Source organism: Colias croceus, chromosome Z (assembly GCF_905220415.1).
Source record: "Colias croceus chromosome Z, ilColCroc2.1".
Taxonomy (NCBI): Eukaryota; Metazoa; Arthropoda; class Insecta; order Lepidoptera; family Pieridae; genus Colias; species Colias croceus.
Genome location: NC_059568.1, coordinates 15,480,612 through 15,502,856, shown reverse-complemented (window position 1 = coordinate 15,502,856; position 22,245 = coordinate 15,480,612). Strand labels below are relative to the sequence as shown.

The following is a 22,245-nucleotide window of genomic DNA, read 5'->3' as shown; positions in this document are numbered from 1 at the left end:
TAAAATAGATGTAATTTAAATAATCGCAAATAAAGATAATATATAGTAAGAGGCTTAACAATGATTCAGTATTCAGTACAATTATTCGCCAATTAAATTCTGTAGGTAGGTATACAATATACATGCGTAGGAAAATTTTTCCTTCGGAAAATTTCTGAGCTTATTTGCGAGTAAATGGAAATATACGTCAAAATATATATTACATACCGAGATAATACGGTAAAATTATGATAAAGATATGTCTATAATATTCTTCCTATTAATATTATAAGTGCGAAATTTTGTGAGGGTGGATGTATGTGTATTGTGTATGTATGACATGTATGTAGATATGTTTGCTACTCTTTCACGCAAATACTACTGAACCGATTACAACGAAATTTAGCACACGTATAGAGAGTAACTTGTATTAACACATAGGATAGGTTTTATCCCGGAAATCCCACGGGAATGGGAACTATGCGGGTTTTTCTTTGAAAACGCGGGCGAAGCCGTGGGCTGACGCTATTCCACCATATTATGTTTATTATGTATTACAATGTGAAATGTCCCTAACTTATCGATTCTGTCTACCTTACAATGTTGTTTACAAGTTACGTTTTATTACGCTTCAGGCTTTTCCCCTAGATACTTGTTTTAATATTCTATTCCACCAAGCTTTGGATCCTCAAGAATTTTTTAAAAATTTAGTTATATACGGGGTGTCCCATTCTTGGTATACTAAGCTCAAAGGTTATAGTTTTGCATAGTTACGCTGATTACGTAAAAAATGCTTATAAAATTCCAGACGCATTTTTTTTTCAAATACTTAGATGAATTCTTAAAACTCTACGTGTACACCCATAATTATAAGCAACCCACCCAACTTTCCCACCAGCACGTAGGCTATCGTTTAAGATTATGTTTCATAGAAAAAATGCTCACATTAGAGAAGCGGTAGATATATGCCGGCTGCGCGAAGCTAGAGAAGGGCTTCTACATTTTAAAACCGACGCATCACGCGACATATAAGCTTACTGCCCGCGGGTTAACCCGCTTTCAATAAATTATTTAATTTAAACCTTCCTCGAGAGCCAGAGTGGCTAGATTAATATTATTGAAGGGAAAAGTTAAATATTGTAATAAAAATATATCTTAATATATATAAATCTCGTGTCACAATGTTTGTCCTCAATGGACTCCTAAACCACTTAACCGATTATAATAAAATTCGCACACTATGTGCAGTTCGATCCAACTTGAGAGATAGGATAGTTTTTATGAAAAAAAACGTAAACATGTAGGTACCACGGGCGAAGCCGGGGCGAACCACTAGTAATATAATATATAACTACTGTAGCTCGTCGTTCGTCAAAAATCGTCGTATGTCATCTTCGCCTCATGCATAAAAGAGACTGCGATTTTTTTCTAGAAGGGGCAAGATACGGCGCCGCGACTGGTGTGAACTATGGATGGTAATTTCTTTTTTTGTAGGGATATCTTCTACGCCACGGCCCTCGGGGAAGGAGCCCTGAGTTATGCAGGATCCTTACCGACTAAAACGGAAACCCCCACTGAAACCAATAAGCTACGATCCTTAACCCAAGCAAAATGACTCGGAAGTTCCTCACATCGTCCACTTTATCATCAACATACTCAATATAAACTCTATTCCTTTTTACGCTTTGCCTAAGTAGAGAATAAAAATAAATCTTAAACATACCATAGTCGACACTGACAAATTATTTACTGTGCAGTGTAGGTATGTACTAACTAAAATATTAGAGAGTAAAACAGCCCTCAGCAATATGTAATCTCTACATACAGAGCAAAAAAATACGCCTGTTGCCGCCTAATTGTTTGAAAATAGCTCTCCATTCAGAGAAAATAGTGATTGAAATATAAAAATTCGACAGATACACGTCTCATAGTATTTGCTCTATATAATTTAAACTCATACTAAACTAAATAATTTGTAGCTTTTTGTAGAAACATTCTAACAAATGTCATGTAATTTTTATAGTTGTTAAAATTAATTAAATAACAACAATGTAAAACACAACTAAACGTGTACCTATGTCAATAGGTAAACATATGAGACAGTGAAGATATTAGCGAAATATTCGCATACGAAATACGCTCCAAGCGTGTTACATTTTTTGGTATTATTTATAGAAAGTGAACGGGCGTGAGCGCAAGCGCGCATACAGTGCGGCGCGCTTGCTCCGAGAGGACTGGAGCCCATGGAGCCCCCGGCCTTGCCCCGAACGGGCCTCCACACCGTCCGCGCGGCCCCGGGCAGCGCCGCCGAACTCGCGCTGCCGCTGCCCACGGGGACGCCGCCCTTCACGTACGAATGGTAGGTCCATTGTTAGCCCATGTTCACATTTCAGATTCCCCGAAAAGTGTGCCGATCGCGATAGATCCAGTTGTTCAGTGAATAAAGTGCATAGTGCCGCGGTCGCGCCGGCTAGCGTTGTTTGTTTTTCGTGTATAAATAAAGACCAGGAAGCAGACCAGTCACTTGACACTTGGTTTGCAAATAACATGACAATCACTGGTGCAGCTTGTAATATTGTTTTAAATACCCTTTCGTGATCTTGTCGTAGAATGTGTTTCATTAAAAATAAATCTCACCAGGAATGCACTTGTTAAGATGCATTACTGTGTCGGTGTTTTCGTATCATTATTTTATTTGAATACTTATTGAATCAATCGATAAGAGTTAAAAAAAATATTTGATTTACATCATTAGACTCATATTACAAATTTAACATGAATCTTATAATTCGCGATGAGCTCCTTTATTTAAAAACAATTATTGTATTTTTTACTTTCGATAGTTATATTAATAAGTTAGATTTTTTCTAAATTTAATTCTAATTGGTAATACTTGTATTATTTTTTGTAGTACAAAAAATAATACAAGTAGGAGTAGGAATAGAAACCATAGAGTATGAAATAATTATATGGTTTCTATTCCTACTTCAACCTAATTATTGACAATCACAATAAAGATGAATTCCTCATCGGAATGGATTGAAAATTAGAATCTAATGTCGGCTTGCAAGCAAAATTGCGAAATATCAATTTCGATCGATCGATCAAATTGAACAAATGTGCACAAACGTTAGTCACATCTCTGTTTAATATGATATTACTCTTTTTAAAATCTAAACTCATTCAAACATCCAATAACCTAAAGCTCATATTCTGTAAGTTTCCAAAATAAACATTAACTCCCCGGCGTAGATATGTCATGGCGTAATGAAACACGCGTATATTCGCAGATGTAGGTCTAACGAGAAACATAACGAGAAACGTATGGGAAACATTGTGCCGTCCCTGAAATACTATGACGTAACTGATCTTCTCTATTAGCTAATTCCAAATGATGTCAGTAATAGTTTACCTTTTACTTACCAAAAATAAATACGAGGTTAATTTCTGTTCGATCTCTGGTACTAGACAGCGCCATCTAGTTGACTCTCCTTGGAACGATGCGACATCTCGTGGTGATCTATGAAACTGTATGAGCGCCATCTATGATTTCCAGCGGCAACACTTTTCGTAGTTTTAAATTATGTAAGCTGAAATTTTCAGGTATTTTTACGTCCAATACTAAAGTCCATTATTTATTTCTGTTGTATTATTGCTGTTGGTGATCTAATAGCATCCTATTGCCCGCTTATCGAAAAACAAATTTGTCACAAGTTAGGAGCTGAAAAAGCTCCATTACTTTGTGTTCATTTTCTAGTGAACAACCGTCGTTCGTACAAAGTCGTGTAGAGAAAGGTCGTTTACAAGCGCGAGATTCCTTCAATTCCTCATAAATTTGAACAGTAAACAAATAGCGGCGCTGGCGTCGCTTCTGTAAAAATATCCCTCGTTTCGTGCAGTCCGCGGCCGACTATCGCGTACTCCGAAACGATATGCGCTCCCGCCATGGGCAGCAATTGTTGCAAGGGTGATGCAGCTGGCAAACCCGTCGTGCGGTCGAACTCTTCTATATACACCAGGTATTTGTGATTTCGCGAGTCGTGCCTTTTCATATGGAGTCACTTCGGCACAGGGTCAGGAGTTTATGTGACAGTGTAGTGGAGTAATTATTGTGTTACGTGTTAAGATAGTGTATTGAAAAACTGTCGTTTCCGATCATCGATTACCTAGCTGGTTCTTTTTTCTATTACAGCGTTTGCGCGTTAAGTTCATATAGATTATAATTAACGTAGATATTTCATGAATTAACGGTTTGTCGTCCTGAATACGTTTCGAATTTTATTTCAGTTTAATAAAATTGGCACGCAGGGTTTTCGAACAATCAAACGTCGTACAGTAGTACTGTATGAAATGCTATCGCGTCACACGACCTGGCAAAAACACATTTGATGATTAATTTGAGTTTAGGCCGATACAGCAAAAATAGATCTTACATTTAGATTATATTTATCAATTATTTAAGAACATAGTGTTTAGATTTCGTGTTTATAAACACTAACTGCGCTCCGCTGTTTCACCCGCGTTGCTCCTCTTCTGTTGGTCTTAGCGTGATGATATATTATTATAGCCTATAATTTTGCTTGCAAGCCGACATTAGATTCTAATTTGCAATCCATTCCGTTGAGGAATTCATCTTTATTGTGATTGTCAATAATTAGGTTGAAGTAGGAATAGAAACCATAGAATTATTTCCTACTCTATGGTTTCTATTCCTACTCCTATTACCAATTAGAATTAAATTTAGAAAAAATCTAACTTATTAATATAACTATCGAAAGTAAAAAATACAATAATTGTTTTTAAATAAAGGAGCACATCGCGCATTATAAGTTTCATGTTAAATTTGTAATATGAGTCTAATGAGGCTATAGAGCCCTTCCTCGATAAATGGGCTATCTAACAACGAAATAATTTTTCAAATCGAACCAGTAGTTCCTGAGATTAGCGCGTTCAAACAAAAAAAACAAACTCTTCAGCTTTATAGTATAGATTACGGTATTCACAGCTATTGTTTTTGCTTTATGAATCCTTAAGTTGCGTAGGTAGGCGACGAATTTATAGCTACATAATCTTATGTAAAGTCAGTATTCTCACTAATCAGTCTACATTTTTGATCGGTATAATAGAGAATAATTCATACATATTATATACTTACTTAAAAATGTCTATGGTGATATTTAATGACAATACTTAATAACCAAAACTTAAATCAAACAATTTGATGAACTAATATTTATTATAATAATATTTCAAACGTAAACCAGTACCTTCTTAGACCACATATACATATTATATTAGCTTAAGATCAGGCGAGATTAAACGCTTCTTTATTCACAATTGAAAAAAAATGTTAATTAAAAATACGTAATGAACCTTCTTAGTTCTTTTACTTTATTTATTTTTAGAACTTTTATTTTTACAATCATTATAATATGCACAAAACTTATTCTCAAATGAAGTACCTAAGCATGCGCATACAACGCTAAAAGAACAAAAACTTATTCCATCTGTAGGTATAGAAGATTTCCTCACTATAAAAAAAGGTATACTTTGAAAGAGTAGGTACTCATTTATACCCCTACTCAATTATACATATATTATAATTACGAATGAATTAAAAATTAATTTGAAATATGACCAAATACTCCTACCAGTAAGGAACAGGGTTTACTCCCGCGAGTATCGAGATCTAATTCAATCGAGTTCGAATCGATTGAAGACTTAATAATTGGTGTATTGAAAACTAAGACAGCATACGATAGTGCTGTAGTTCAAAATGAAATTAAAGTCCATCTAAAACTTCCATCTACTTCGATAATTCAATTAGAACTCGACATCAAACCCGAATTGGTTGCAAAGTGAGATTTCAAGTTCAAGATCCAATCAATACTGTAGGTAATCGAATCAATTTCGGTGGTTTATTGAAACCAACTTGCGTAGCTACAAGTCTAATTCTCTCATTTTATTTGAATGAATACATTTCTTTTTTGGTAGATTACACCCTTTCTTCACCGTTCCTATATTGACGTGGTCAATCTTTTCCTTATCTCTTGGAAACCATTTTCTTTCTAACAATGTTCATGGCAGGTCATCGGTGCTTGCTTATCATCAGGCTAACCGCTTTGGGAACTCTAAAAATATTTAAAAACATACTGTGTGCACATACTAATAATATATGTTTTTTAATAATTATTTGTAAGCTTATATTATTGTACATCTTGATGTTACCTATTTGGAAAACGTAAAACTCTACTTAACAATATAATAATTAACCATGTTGAAAAAAAAATTAATCCAAAAATATAAGAAATAGTCTAAAAATAATAAACAACATCATTTTTTTGTTAGAGCAAAATTGAAATATTATAAAATACGTAATTATACGTTAACATATATTACATAAAATAACCATTAAACCTTACACCATAAAACTTTTATATTCATGTAAAGCGCCGCTAATCACAAAATATGTGTACGGAAATCCTCACAGATTATCACACCAACAAGCTAGCCTAAGAATCCTAATATAAATAACATTTAAGCTTCAGCCAGTAACAGTAATTAACTGAAATTCAACGCACCATCATATACTTTGAAGAATCTGGCACAGTGTAGTTAAACAACTACAAAATGTACGGGATATTTTATCACATCTTCCACGTTACAATATATTTTAATGAAGCTAGTGCAGACGGTAGAGCAAAGCTTGCATCGCAACGCACGCTACGTTATATGAACTTTTTATTAAAAGATTCATTAGTTTACATTTTTCATATTTAAAAATCGCATACCTACAATCTACATACGTATAGAATGTTTTTTCTTATTTTTAATATACTTTGTTATCTCTAGTAAAGCTTTATGTAAAACAAATTGAGCAAACAACAAATGAACAAATATGAAATCAGTTTCAGATTTCCAATATAATTATTATCTTCTATAATATAAAAATGAATCCCAAAATGTGTTGGTAAGCGCATAACTTGAGAATGGCTTAACCGATTTCGTTAATTCTTTTTTTATAATATTCCTTGAAGTTCGAGGATGGTTCTTATGTAGAGAAAAGGTGAATATGTACCACGGGCGAAGCCGGGGCGGACCACTAGTTAACAATAAAAACGAATGGACTAAATTCATTTTCCCAATTGGACTTAATAATATATTGAGTGCAATATAATCCTTCGTGTATTTTTATCGACGTTCGTAAAGTGCCCCTTTGTATGGAGGGATTAATTTTTTAGTACTGATTGTCAATTCATTAACTTTTTAACAGATCAAACCTTTTATGAAATCTTTGTATTCCCAGTCAATATCGTAGCAATCATATCGTAAAGTGTTCCTTTGTAAAAAGGTATAATTTTTTAATTTGATTGCTAATCTATTAAAATCTTATCAGATAAAGTTTTTATAAAAGAGACGTAAATCATGTTTCATAAGCTAATGGACATTGTTTGAAAGTTTATATTAAAATCTAAACATAGACTTTTAATACTCCCGTTAGCACCACTTATAAAATATTGAATTTCCTTTTACTGGAATACTGCTTTTACTAGGTGCATAATCGGCTTATTATTTCTTCTTAAACTGGAAACGAGGGCGGGCGAAGTATCCGCTTATATAGAAAATTGTTTTAGTATTTCTTTTCTTATAAAAGCTATTTATAAATTTAATATTTTTCATAGATATTTAGAAAAAAACGGGGTCTTTAATATAATAAGCAAATTGTAAAAGAAAACGTTGACCGCTTTACGTAGTTTTTATTTTTAACCGACTTCAAAAAAAAGGAGGAGGTTATCAATTCGGCCGGTATATTTTTTTTTTTTTTTTATGTATGTACACCGATTACTCCGAGGTTTCTGAACCGATTTACGTGGTTCTTTTTTTGTTCGATGCGGTATGGTGTCGAATTGGTCCCATAAAAATTTTATTCGAATAGGCCCAGTAGTTTTTATTTTATGAGCATTTTTGTCTGTAGGTATTTGTAAATTTTGTAAGTGCAAGTTTGAAGTCGGTTGTTTTTAACGCAGTTATCACTTGTTGTAAGTACCGACAGGTAGGTACGATTGTTTGTAAGGGGAGATATTGAATAGATTTCGGACAATGGGTAGTTGGTGGGTTTATTATTAGGTACCTAATAATAAATACAAATAAATAGGTAAAAATATTTTAAAGTTTACATGCAGTCTTCAATATTAAACTTATCAATTTGTTTGCGAAGACAAAAGAATATAATAGTAGACTTTAGCTGTCTATATATTTTTCAATAATAAAAATAAACCCATATATTCTAGGAGGTAGCAACGTTGACAAGTGAGCATTTTAGTATAGTTGGTTCTTTGATATGCTGTTCCTCTTGCTATTTCGGTTACAGTCCGGGCTGTCTGGCTGGCTGCAGTGGTTGCGTTTATTAGTGCGCATCTTATCTGCACAGGAAAATATCCTTAATTTAAAGTCATTTTTTAACGCGTAATTTTTAATCTTTTGCCTTTAGATAGATCCATTAGACATACATTTTTTATTGCAAGACGTTTTTTTCGTTGTTAAATAGGTGCCAGACGCAATTTTTATTTCAATATAATTAAAATATCATCGAAATAAGTGAAATTCCATCAACATGAGTCCCAGTGAAGGATAAGTAATCACTGTGTTACTTATACTATATATAATATTCATTTTACTATTTACAGTTTTTTTGCAACAATCTACCATATCGCCTCCTTTTTCCCAACGAACCTCAAATAGGACGTTAATGTAAACTTGATAAAAACCAAATTTCATCAAGAAATTAAAGACTTTTTAACGGATTTTAAACGCGATTTATTCATTGTATTATTTTCCCAAGTCATTAATTTCAAAATGTATAATACTCGCGTAAAATCAAACACTAGAAAATACAAATATCATCAAATTCATATTTATACCCAAAAGTGTAATAAATATGAAACCATCTATTAAAAATATTAGTTTACTAATTATTCAATATAAGTATTTAAAAAGGATAATATAATATAAATAATAAAGTTATTACTTACCTTTTAAGCGGACTCATGTTGATGTAATTTCACTTATTTCGATGACATTTTAGTTATATTGAAATAAAAATTGCGTATGGCACCTATTTTACAACGAAAAAAACGTCTTGCAATAAAAAAATTATGTCTGATGGATCTATCTAAAGGCAAAAGATTAAAAATTACGCGTTAAAAAATGACTTTAAATTAAGGATATTTTCCTGTGCAGATAAGATGCGCACTAATAAACGCAACCACTGCGGCCAGCCAGACAGCCCGGACTCTAACCGAAATAGCAAGAGAAACAGTATATCAAAAACCCAACTATACTAAAATGACTTTTTTTTAAACGTTGCTAGCTCCCGTACTAATAGTATGAGAATTCACTATTGCACAACAGCTAACCTACAATGTTATTTTGAAAAAAATAACTTTACGAATCCCGACCGTAGTAGCTCCCCTTGAATGAATTTCACACCGTGTTTCAGTCCACAAATACACAATAAAAATAAACGATGTCATATGTCATAGGCTGTTTATAGTTTTCACGGTCTTAAACATCACCCTGAATTTTTTAAAGTAGGTCGATGAAAAGATTCACGATATTTTGTAGCAAGTTATTACACAAATACAGTACATAAAACAAATACGTCGCTATGTGATTACGTGTTTGTGTATTATTTTTAACTGTCTTCAACTGGATGACAGAAATTCTCAATTATTTACGTATTTAAAATATGTAGGTAAATTTGAATGAATGAAACTGCTTCTACGCATTGTACCTAGATCACGGAACAGATAAACCTTATTTGTCTGTTCCGTGACCTAGATATAAACCTACTTGTAAAACAATGTAGCTGTAGTTGGCAGTTTTATAATTTACTTTTAAGTTTAAATTGTTAATAAGTTCTTCTTCAGACTTTTGAGTAATTTGACCTGAGGAAGAAAACAACAAAGTAGGTACCTAGGTAGTTACTAGTTTAGACATTGATTAAAAAAGTTTCTAATTAAGTTGCCTAGACCACAGAGTACGTGTATTCCTTTTAAAGTTTTAGTTAAAATATTTAGTTACTTAATCCAGTTTTTTTTTATTGTGCATAACGTAGACGTAGAAAGGATTTCCCGAAATTTTTGCGGGAACGGGGAAAAACGGGGATGCACGTACAAAGTCGTGGGCGGAAGCTAGTTCATAATAAAATTACAGTTACACACGTTTAATATCGAAGTTTTTAACAATTACTCAAAGGCAATTGAGCAATTCATTCATTTCATTCATTCATCATCAGCCCATATACGTTCCCACGGCTGGGACACCGGCCTCCTATGAGGGTACAGGCCATAATCCACCACGCTGGCGAAGTGCATGTTGGCATACGACACATGTCGTCGAACTTTTTAAAGTTTTCGACATGTCGGTTTCCTCACGATGTTTTCCTTTACCGTTCGCGCAGTGGTGATGTTACAACATGCGCTGATAAATTTAAAAATCAATTTTTTTTCCTGTGCGCTCGCCTGGTCTTGAACCCCGGACTTATCGATTCGAAGTCCGAGGTCCGAGCTCACCACTGTGCCACCACTGCACTGCAATGAGCAATATCTAATAATTAATTATAGGTAGGTACTCCGATTCAGTCTTTGTAAAACATTTCTTAATAAAGTTGCGTTTTTGAAACATTATTTAAAATAAGTTATTAGATAATGCAAATGTGCCTGCTACAGGTTTGTGTATTTTTTTAAATTTTACACATCGCCTACGCCTAAAAATTTTAAATCGTATTATAAAGGTTTACACGTTCGTCGCACTTGACACGGTGATATTGAAAGTTCAAGGTCAAAGGAAATTGCACTATGCACGGATGTCCCCAGGCTGCCGCTGGCGTTCGAAATTTAGTTATCTAGGAGATAATCCATTTACAGGAGCGGGCCTTTATTGCGTCGATACGTCACGTGTACGGCTTTGCTGGGGGTGCTGTTACAGGCGTTCGCTAAACTATGTAGTGCTAGCACGCTCGTGTGCACAAATTTACCTCCATGGAATTTGCTGGAATGTTGGTATGAACGTAGCGATTGAGGTTGTAGCTTTGTAGGGATTTTCCATGTTATATAGATGTCGGGGATTAGGTTTTGGATAAGGTTCTATATGATGAGTATGGTATTTAGAAGACAAATATAAACTTTTGACTGATGTACACAGTACATCTGATGGTCAGTGACATAAAATAATTGCGTGACTTAAATACGAATATTTCTAGGCTTAGTTATCCCGCCAAAGAAATAATAGACTTTCGTGACCAAAATAGATATACGTATGGTTACGAATATTTCACACAATAACAATAAAGTAACACATGATATTTATAACTTATGTTATAAAATTGAATGAAACACCTACAGACTGCTACAAATAAATCGCATTGTTTTATTGTTGTGAGATAAGCGTTCAAGCGAAGCAATTACCAGTGAACATCGTTCCAAGTTTATTTCTATAGAATAATCTTTTAATAAATTATCCCGATAAAATCCATGTTATGTATTTCTGGGAAAGCCATAGCATCGAACTTCTAGGAAGTTCGGATACAGGCGTCTCGAAGCTTAGTGCATTCAGACGGAATGCCGACGACGTAGGGATGCATGGTATACGACTTCTTGCGAAGGGGCGAATAATTCAGTAATCATTTAATGTAATGCAATATTGACGGGGGTTTTATTGATTTAGTGATAATCATATTGTGTAAATAATGACCATAACCGTTAGAATGTGGAGTAAGGAGCCAAAATATTATTGGATTTTTTGACAAATAAATCAACTAAAATGACTTTTGGAAATCATATTTTAATGCTTCTTGAAAATATATTCCTTTAGCACTCCTTGCACTCATTGTTGATTGTGAATTTTCTAAACGCCTTGGTTTACCTTCATATTGAGTTATGATGTATGTACACTGTACAGAGAGCATAGGTACCCAGCTCATTCGAACAGGCATAACTCGCCTAATCCATTTGGGGACTTACATGTTAGATAAATACATAGCAAATCGAATTTGTTTGTGTACCTCACGGACCTTGGCATACGGCCAGATGATTTGAGAGTCTTGCGCAAACGGCACATGAGGCCAAACGTGCAACTTATTATGTCTATATCGTATTCATTCAACTATAACAATGTTTTGTGAGAATGTGGCGAATGATCAAATGGTTCATATTGTGGATCTGACGCCACAATTTTATTGTGTACTGACCATGGTATGGTTGTGTGCTGACATGGCATTTAGTTCTAATAAAGCGTTAGATAGAATTGAAGCAATGCCGCCCTCATCTTAGCCACCTCCTGCACTAAGTTCTAATAGGAAAAGGAAAACCGGTTAAACTAGAAAAATAATCTAGTTCAAGTTTTTGGGAACCACGAAATGTTAGAATAGAAACGACGAACATTTAAAAATAAAACAGGTCAAGTTTGATGACACTTCTGAGCAAAATCTCAAGAACTGACTTTACAATTGTTCATTCTCTGTGAACCGTAGTTTACAAATAACCGTGTTACTGTACATTTTCTGCACAAAAAGCATTTTTATGTTCATTCATCTGCAACCGGAAAAGTGAACGTCTAGTGACAATAAAAAACCAAATAAAGGCGTAGCGTGGCATTGCTTTACTTAATAGAATCCAATAAGAGCAAGCTTATTGAAAGCTTTAATCCTTTTTGTGTCTGCTGTATCCCAATATATATATATATATAGCCTTAGTATATAGCCTATATAATGACGCCAATATGCGCCCACTCTAGGATTTAAAAATTGACAATGACGTCAGGTTAACAACAGGATGGTGGACGCACCGGCACAATCATTTTTTGCTCAACCCTGAATCCATAGTTATTATCATCAAAATAGACTATCCCACCCGCCCCCTGACATTTCAATTTGACCCCCCCCCCCCGATACAGAAATAATTGAATCCCTCCACGTCGACCACAGCAGGGTCATAGCTAAAAGCTTTTCTATGTTAATTATTCCAAAATCCAGATATCTATTTTCCAATATTGATGCCGATCTTGATTTAAGTACCTATATTTGATTACGAAATGGCATCGTAATATTGTCTTAGAATTATCTGGAAAATAAATAATAAGTAGAGCACTCATTAACGGATAGTTCTTACAACAATGTTGTCTAAGAGACGCGCGTGGGAAGACAAAAGCCTGGAGAAATGGACGTCACTCCGGGAATGCTTGTCAAATGATAAACAATAGTGGATACGATCTATTATATTACAAAAAGATTTTACAAAAGACTATGTATATACAAAATTTTATTAATTTTTATACATCAATTTTATTCCTAGAAATGGTAGGCTGTATTCATCGATTTTCCATCCTACCATTGCCAATCATCGCTGTTATGATTAGCAATTCTGTAATGAAATCCATAGTAGTTAGTAGTAAACTTCTCTTCTAATATTATAAACTTTAAAATGTATACTGCGCTTGTTATTAAGCTCCTTTGTAATTATTCGGACCTTGGTCGGTCACAACAATCTTGACGGTTGCAAAAAGTGGCGTGGGAAACAACTCGCGGCGCCGCGGGGCAAACGCAGTCACTAATACAAAGGCGCTATTCCGTAATATTCTACCTGAAGGCTGAATAACAAAGCTTTCAGGTGCACTCTCATTACATGATTCTCGGAACGCCAACTCCATTTTCAGCTTTACACGTGCAGGCCTTATGAAAGGCTTTATGTAATTCGCTTTGACCGGCACATCCTCTGTGTTCGATTGAATTTCCATGAAATTGTTTTAGCATTCACAGAGATCGATCGGACGTGAACTTGACATTCAATTATACTGTCCCCTTTGTGTTGCAGTATATTAAAATGCTATATGCATAACCCGGTTTTGCTTGCGAGTTTAAAATAAATAATAATATATCAAATTTATTATTACTAAATAGGCAATTATACTTATATGTATTTAATGTACTTTCTTCCACAGTCCATTAAAAAACTTTTCATCCTGCATATAATTTACTATAATAATTCAATTTTTGAGGATCTCGCAACTTCAACGCGTGGGTGTAGAACCAAAGGGTACTTACTAGTTTCTAACCTTTAGAAACTAATAAAATGAATTCCGTCCTGACATTGCACTCTAGTTGTCTTCTAGCTTTCTGTGAAATGGAGACACGAGGCCTTATTTAATTAGACTTTTTGCAGAATTTAAATGTAAGATAGAAACAGGAATTTTGTAAACGATGCACGTGTAGATCTGATTGCACTAATAAATCACAAAGCTGAAGTTCTCCTTATTCGTCTTTTACGTTGTCGATGTTAAGTTTTTTTAAGTATAATATATTTATTTAGAAAGGAATGCTGGCACCAGGTGGTTTATATCCTACCACATTGTTGTTTCGTGTCCATGTCCTTCTAATCACTAATGGATATCCTCATACTGAATCTTTATTACCTATGTTACATCGTAATACTATAACATACCCTTTAATTAAATTTATTTTAGTTCGCATATTTATTAAGTTATGCCTATAAAATAAACATCTACATGTACTAAAGCTAGGTATGTTATTCATTTTCTGTCAAATACCATCAATGTAAAAGAGCAGATCAATTAATAATCGGCTCTACAAGCTGTAACATCAATGGGTCGTGTTAAATCTATATAAACATATCACTTGAACGACATATCTAAATAATCGTAAATTTCCCAACCCCATAAAAGCGATGTTCAAAATCTATTTGAAGGCGGTTGAACGAACTTTGAATCTCGTTACCTTATGTGTCTTTATTACCGCGACGTTACTATTTAAAAGCGAAAGAATTTAATGAAGACATTAAGTCCGGTCTTTGAAGAACGTAGGTACATAGGTATTAAAGTAAGTATACGGTTGCAGGTTTATGATGTAACGTTTGAAAGAGGTTAGGAATATGCAAGGAAATATGAATTTAAAATGTGGATTTTTAGGTTTTGTAGTTTCTGTAGGTTAAGAGTTGTGTATGCGCGCGATTTTATGTTGTTTAGTGTGAAACTTTTATTATTTTTCCATTGAAAAATACCTAACTACGAGAAAGAATATTTTAGAGTTATTAAAAATAATGATGTGAGAAAGCTATTGTATGATAAAAATATTTTGTAAGTTAGGCGGCGTATGTTTACTTTGAAATCGTTCATATGGAACTAAATAAACATGTACTTAAGTGATATATTTCTCCATAATTGCTATCGTTATTCATTCGGCAACAAGGACGACAACAAGGTGTAGGGTGTTATTGAAGCTTCTCGATTAATTTATTCCAATAAATTGAATTTAAATAATTATCTAGGCATTTCTGATAATTATAGTGTAGATAAGTTTAATATTTAATTTGTTCGAAAGTATTTACTAGAAGGGATAAAAGATCAATTTATAGCATCACAATTTTCACGCTTATTCAGGGTTGCCTGGAAGAGATTGCTTTTAAGCAATAAGGCCGCCTTTTCATACCTATATGTTCCATCGTACTTATTAGTTTATTTTTTTCGTGTTTTTTCTCCTTAGGAAGCTTCCTTCTTACTTCAACACATTTGGAGTTTCCTTTTTATTTATTTATACTTTTCCTATATCCTAAGGTTGCCTGGAAGATATCGCTTCTTAGCGATAAGGCCGCCTATTTGTACCGCTTCATTGTTTGTGTATTATTTTTGTTTGATTTTGTTTTGTTTTGCGTGTGCAATAAAGTGTTTTTTATTTTTATTTTATTTATTTATTATTTATATAAATTGCTTAAATAATTAAGTACTTAATAAAAAACTCGAATATATAAAGACAGTATTAGAATATTGATTTTCGCGCAGGTAACTAATGGAATAGAAAGGATGGGGAAGGATTTAAAATGCAATTTTAGACCCTGATTGAGAACTCGTGGATGGGTGAAAATAAATGAATTAGGCCCCCTTAGGCTGCGTGTATAAATACAAACTGGGTGAAATGGATAGTTTATTCGATGTAGGTGTATGATATGAAATTTTAGGTTTTAATATATTACGTAATTAGTTACGAATCATATTTTTTTTATATTGTTTCTGCACGCAAAATTTTACAAATTTATTCAATATATTATATAATAATTTTTGGTAATTTTGATAAAATAAGGATTTTATGTAATTGTTTTCTTGTTTGCAAGTACCACAATGAAAAGTTTATTTTAAAGAAAACATCGTGCTGCTATTTAAAAGAAATTACACCAAATATTTTTCGCTATAATACAAAAAATGAAGACAAGATTCGTAACAAATTAGCGAACAATACATTTATTTATAACATACTAGGTAGACGAAATTGGGTTTGGCCACGGCATTGGCGCCTCAGCGGCGATTATTTTTAGCTAACTTTACATGACGTGTACTGCATTGGGACCTAGTTTAAAGCAAGTTTTAGTTCTTATTAAAGTATAATAAATATTTTTACTGTATTGGTAGTTTTAAGAATGAAAATATATTCAAGAAGATACAAATAAGACACAAATTGAATTATTGATTAAAAGTATCAAGTGAGTATAGAATGATCATGATGATGAGCAAAATGACGACAATAATCGAAAATAGTAAAGTGTGCAAATTATGTTAATATTATTTTGTGAAGATTTTTTTTGACTAGGTATAATTAGATACTAATACCACAGTCTAACAAACCATAGGTTATGTATGAATACAATAACTAATTTGGAAAATTTTGGTGAATATTATATTTCATAAAAAAATTAATTAATTAGGTTCTCGAAAAGACGAGAGATTGAAAATCGGACAAGTTACGCCATCTAGTTTCATACTACTTACCGTCTACCACAAACGTCTCCGAAAACAAATTAATATTATTTAAATATTCTTCCAAAAACAAGAAAGAGATTGCCTGGTAGAGATCGCTACCTACCGATAAGGCCGCCCTTTGCTGTTTTTGTAGTCGTCTTTGTTATGTGTATTTATGTATTTTCAATGAAATAAAGTATTTTCCATTCATTCATTCAAGAGTTTTTCCTTCATCCGTTTCCTTAACTCGCTGAGCAATATGCACTTGGACGTGGTACTTGGACGTGGTAAAACATGGCGGGTATTTGGAGATTTAGGTAGTTCAATCATCATCAAAAACTATCGTTGACAGCAAATCTCAGGTAATATCTAGTAAGTAATAAACATGCATGTCACGAGACTTTTCATGTGCACTTGTTTTCTTAATTTGATAATATGTATTTTTTTATTATTGACGGTAGTTTCAACTTAAGCCAAAAAAATCGACAGCTCACTTTTTGCTGAAGTGTGCAAATAATAATCAATAACAATAATATAATACTTTTAAAATTTAATCCATCAGTAAAATAGTTTTGCATAAAATAGCCAACATACGGACGACGGATATGAAAAATATTACTAGACATATTTCAATTTTCCCCGGTTCCGAGTAGCCTGTAATTGTATTGCACTGCAAAATTATTCCAGGAAAATAGAATTCACTGCCAAAGGTTAAAGGTCACATGGATATCGGGATGAAATATCGAAGGTTGACTAATCGATGTTTGGTTAGGCGTGAGCTTTGCCTTACGGTTATTTAGTCTTTGCATTTTAAAGACAACTTGATTATTTTATACGATACTAGCTATGCACTCGGCTTTGCCTGTGGTGTTCGAAAATGGTCGTACCAACATGAGTGCATGAGCTCGTTCCCCGCATGACATGCTGAAGATCATCACATGATCCAATGTCCTGCAGTGTTTACGATTTTATAAAGGACATACAGACAAACATTCATTTATATCAAACAAATCTATATATTTATATAGATTTGTTTAAGCAACAACTTAGTGACAAGCAAGAAAATCTTACATTTGGATATAAATTAGAAAGCTTTCGAACACTATCGCCCAGAAAAAAATAATATATACCGGCCGAACTGAGATTCTCCTTATTTATTAAAAACAGACATTAAAATATGAGCCAACTTTTGGCTTACAATGTCAGAGGTTAACCAAACAATATTCCAATTTCCAATGGTTCCTAACTCCCTATAAGTACATTTCGAATAATAAAGTTTTCCTATTGTCCTGTTCGGAATTTTTTGAACAAATATAAAAATTTGAGACAACAGGAATAAAATACTAAAGTTTATTTTTTAATACCTACATAATTTTTTTAACTCCACATATTTTTCTAAGAAAACTTTGTTATTTTATTTGTATTATGAACGGACATGATGCAATAGAAACACAATAGACGGATGTGCAATGTGCATTCGACCGTTCATCGTATATCCGGATTTAATAAAGTATTATTGGAAACACTGGCTTTCATGATATTAAAAGGTTTATAGAGAAAATGTTTATAAAAATTTTTAGAAAAAAAATTCATAGGTATTTTGTGAGATAAAATTTAAACAGGCAAATAATTCCTATCTATTTAAAATGATGATTTTTTATACGATTACTTGAGTATTTGCTTATTAAGCCGTACTATGTTAAAAGTTTCGTTAAGATAATAACAATTTAAAAATTATTTCCACTACTAAAATAAACAAGTCAAGGCATAGGTAAATTATGTACTCATTGAAAATAATAATAGACATAAATATATAAATAGATTTTGAATTCAATTTTGGCGGAAGGCAATCTTGATTACTAATCTATAAATCTTAATAACACCCAATATTTATATTAATATACCAAGGTATCTCTCTACTAACTATTTGTGTTTACTCCAAAATAATTAGTACTTAATTGCCAACGATCAACTGACCAATATATAAATTGATATTTGCGTTAGTAACGCAAAATTCATCAAAATAATTAAAGCACAATATAAATATTATAATAATTCAAAAAAGTCGTTCGTATATTGAATGCTTTGCACATGCAAGGCTTCATCGATCGCTCCCGGGAGCCATTGCTTGTATCGCGCCCGGGGCCCCGCTCCGAGCGCTGGAACCTACGTAATATCCTAAAGGTCACGGTTTACAAGAGCTCTCTCTATCCGATATTAAAAATTTCTAGCTGATATTATAATCTGCGATTCAATTATGAAAAATCTGCCTCGTGCCTCATATGAACACGTGAGTGCTTTTAATATGTAGGATGTTTTCGTGTTGGATTATGCTTGTTTTTCAGGGCAAATAATATTGGTATGTTTTTGAGTAGATAATTAAATTGTTATTAGAAAATTTATATTTATAATTAACTTATTTAGATTATCAGTTGTAAATTTACATACTATTAGCGTTTAGCTACTAATATGCATTCTTTGGTATTCCCGGTTTAATTGGAAATACTAAAATTATGAATTGTCTCAGAATATTTCTGTCAAGGATGATCATTTTCTGTATAGAAATAAGTATTTGATTAATAATACATGGACACTAACAACAACCTGTTGAGTAGGTATAACAGGAGGCAGAAACACATACGGGGATAATATTATGTAGCCTATCTACTATGTTGTAAGTATAGAGCTATAAGCCATATACTATGTAAGCCTATAGAGTATAGGTACCTAATTAAAATGACTATTCATATTCATAATAAATATTTTAAAATGGTTAAGTATATTTCCTAGTCCTTTAACATCGCATGAAATAATATTCTAATTACTTATTTAAATTATACAAAGTGATTGAAACCCGCGTAACAAACGAAACAAACAAACGTGGCGTCGGCCAAGTTGCGTGCACCCAAATACACAACAATCGGTTCCCTCATAAAGTCTGAAACATTTAACGGCTTCTCCGTAACAACGGGAAGGAAATTGTTTTGTTAACATAAAAACGGACATCACAGAGCTTTAAAATATTCGCCCTATATAAATCACGGATATAGCAATGGTCTATTGCGCAAAGTTAATTTTAATTTTTACCGGCCGCGGCGTATTACTGTCGGTTATAGAAAATGTGCGACGTCAATCATAGTTTTTAAGTCGGATTTAGATTGAGATTTTCGGGAACTGTGCACAAGCACACTGTTATTGGTGTTAAAAGTTTATGTGAAATACATGAATTTGATATCAATACCTACTGTTCAACTTCATATCGTTACTAAGTAATTGATAGATCTGTCATATTAATTCCACAATCCATTAAATTACGAATGTTCGAGATTACTTTTATAATCAAATATCACTACCCAGTTTAAAATAAAGTCGCTTCGCTCTGTCTGTGTGTCTGTCCCCATTCTTCTCTAAAACTATTCAACGGATTTTGATACGGATACAAAAAGGATATTGAAACGTTTTTAGTCAATCAACTTTACCTAAGTTATATGTTATATAAAAAAATAAACTGAACAAATAGGTATATTTTAATAGAATCTATTGAATAGAGTATAGACGAACCCAAGCTCCGAATGTTATCGATCTAACGCTCTCGAGATTCTATAAATATTTCTATTTATTTCAGATTTTTCCTCCAATTTGTAACCGTGTTCGTTTGAAGATGATTTTATTTGTACCTCTATTATTGCTCAAATTTTTCCATAAATGTCAGTACAATATTCTATTATAGTTCATGTCAGAGGGATTATAGCCATTAGCATGTTACAATTTTCTCATTTGCTTTTTATCATATTTTTTTAATACCCAATTAGGAAAGTTAAAGAAGCTTAGGTAAGGGTAAAAAAGTAACAAAAATAACGATTTGAAATGCTTATTTATACAACACTAGCTTCTCACCCGCGGCTTTGGTCGCGTAGTTAAAGATTAAAAGGATTTCCTGAATAAAACCTATCCTATATCCTTTCTCATTTCTCAAACTATACCTGTCCCTAATTTCATCCAAATCATTTCAGTGGTTTATGCCCACTTTATGCCTGAAGAAATGACAGACATAGGTATTCTTTCGCATTTTTTACATTAGTTAGGATAATGATTTTAAACAAATTGAATGAATTTACATGCTTATTACTAATCTAAATACTTTTCACAGGAGTCGTGCGGGAGCGACACTAGACGACCGCTTCAAGACGTCAGTAGACGCGGGCGGCGTGCGCTTGACCGTCTCCGCTGCTCGCACGGGTGACAGCGGCGTGTACACCCTACAAGTATGTACTTTTCTACCGACTTCAAAATCGGAGGTTCTCAGGTCAACTGAAGATGTATATAAAAATTTTAATGCTTGTTAGCTAGCAACTTAATCGACTGGGTGAACCGATTATGTACCTATCTTTGTTATAATTTGATTTTTCCAGTTTTAACTATTCGGAAGGCGATTTCTTCTTCTGTTCTCAAATGGAATGTTTTATACCTTTCTATCCCATTTCACCAACATTTCCATTAACTCGCTCGAAAAACAACGCCTCTGTAATTTAGTTCTCTATAGAGACCTACGCTATTCTAATTGCGATAATACCCTTATACCCACTCGTAAAACGAATATTATGATATTAAAAAAAAATTATCGGTATCGAATATATATTTGCCTCTCAAATTTTCCGCCCTATCAAACCCACTGCTCAATAATTAAAACGACTAGTAGTAATGATCTTGTAATGTCCTAGTGTACAAGATTTGATGGCAATCTACTAGACTGATATCAGACTCATTGATTGACTTTTGAAGATGTTCCAAAATGCTATTTAGAGATACATGTAGGTACGAATGGGCTGGCAGAGGATATTAGTTTTTCAATCATAGATATACCTAGTATTTTTACATTAGAAGCTGTAATTTAAAAAAACGTATTATCAACTAGCTGGAACACGCAGAATCGCGTGGTACCAGGGTTAAAAGTAGCGGAAGTTCTAGAAGAGATTACATACAGATCAGTTCCACATCTGTCTGACTGCATCTTTTTTACGTGAATTAAGAACAAGTAGCTATAGGTCATATTCCAAATTTTCGTGCATATAATAATATTAAATATATTATTTAGATTACAATTCTATAAAGAAAAAACATTATAAATACTCCTGAAGTGTGCTAGAGACGTAGTTTTTCTTTATTCGCTGTAAATCAAATTTGAAATGCGCCGTGCACGTGAGAGTAAATTGTAACAGTAATTGAATTGCTTGCATGTTCTCGATGGTAGATGGTACATCTAATAGGAAGAGTGGATACCGACGTACTGAATCTTTTTAAAATATACTGCAAAGACTGAGAACATTTGCTGATCATATTATATCTAATACTGAAGGTAGAATTCGTTATATCTACACTTTTACACGTGGTGGAAACTTTAATATTATGCTTTCAAATATCAGACATTCTTCATGCTATTGAAAATACATACGAATATGTTAC

At 33.3% G+C, this 22,245-nt stretch overlaps 1 protein-coding gene across 3 annotated transcripts in view; it reads left to right on the top strand.

Annotated features, from left to right (window-relative positions):
• The first annotated feature begins 2,221 nt into the window (after positions 1-2,221).
• The window catches only part of LOC123705188, a 59,924-nt gene continuing 39,900 nt past the window's right edge, over positions 2,222-22,245 (top strand). For 2 of the 3 annotated variants that reach the window (XM_045653864.1, XM_045653862.1), the window contains exons 1-2: positions 2,222-2,338; positions 20,933-21,047. In XM_045653864.1, coding sequence (XP_045509820.1) covers positions 2,223-2,338; positions 20,933-21,047 — 231 coding nt within the window. In that variant the 5' untranslated portion in view covers position 2,222. Of the gene's footprint in view, positions 2,339-3,866; positions 3,999-20,932; positions 21,048-22,245 lie in introns of those variants that run through there. The other variant, XM_045653865.1, reaches the window with a different exon arrangement.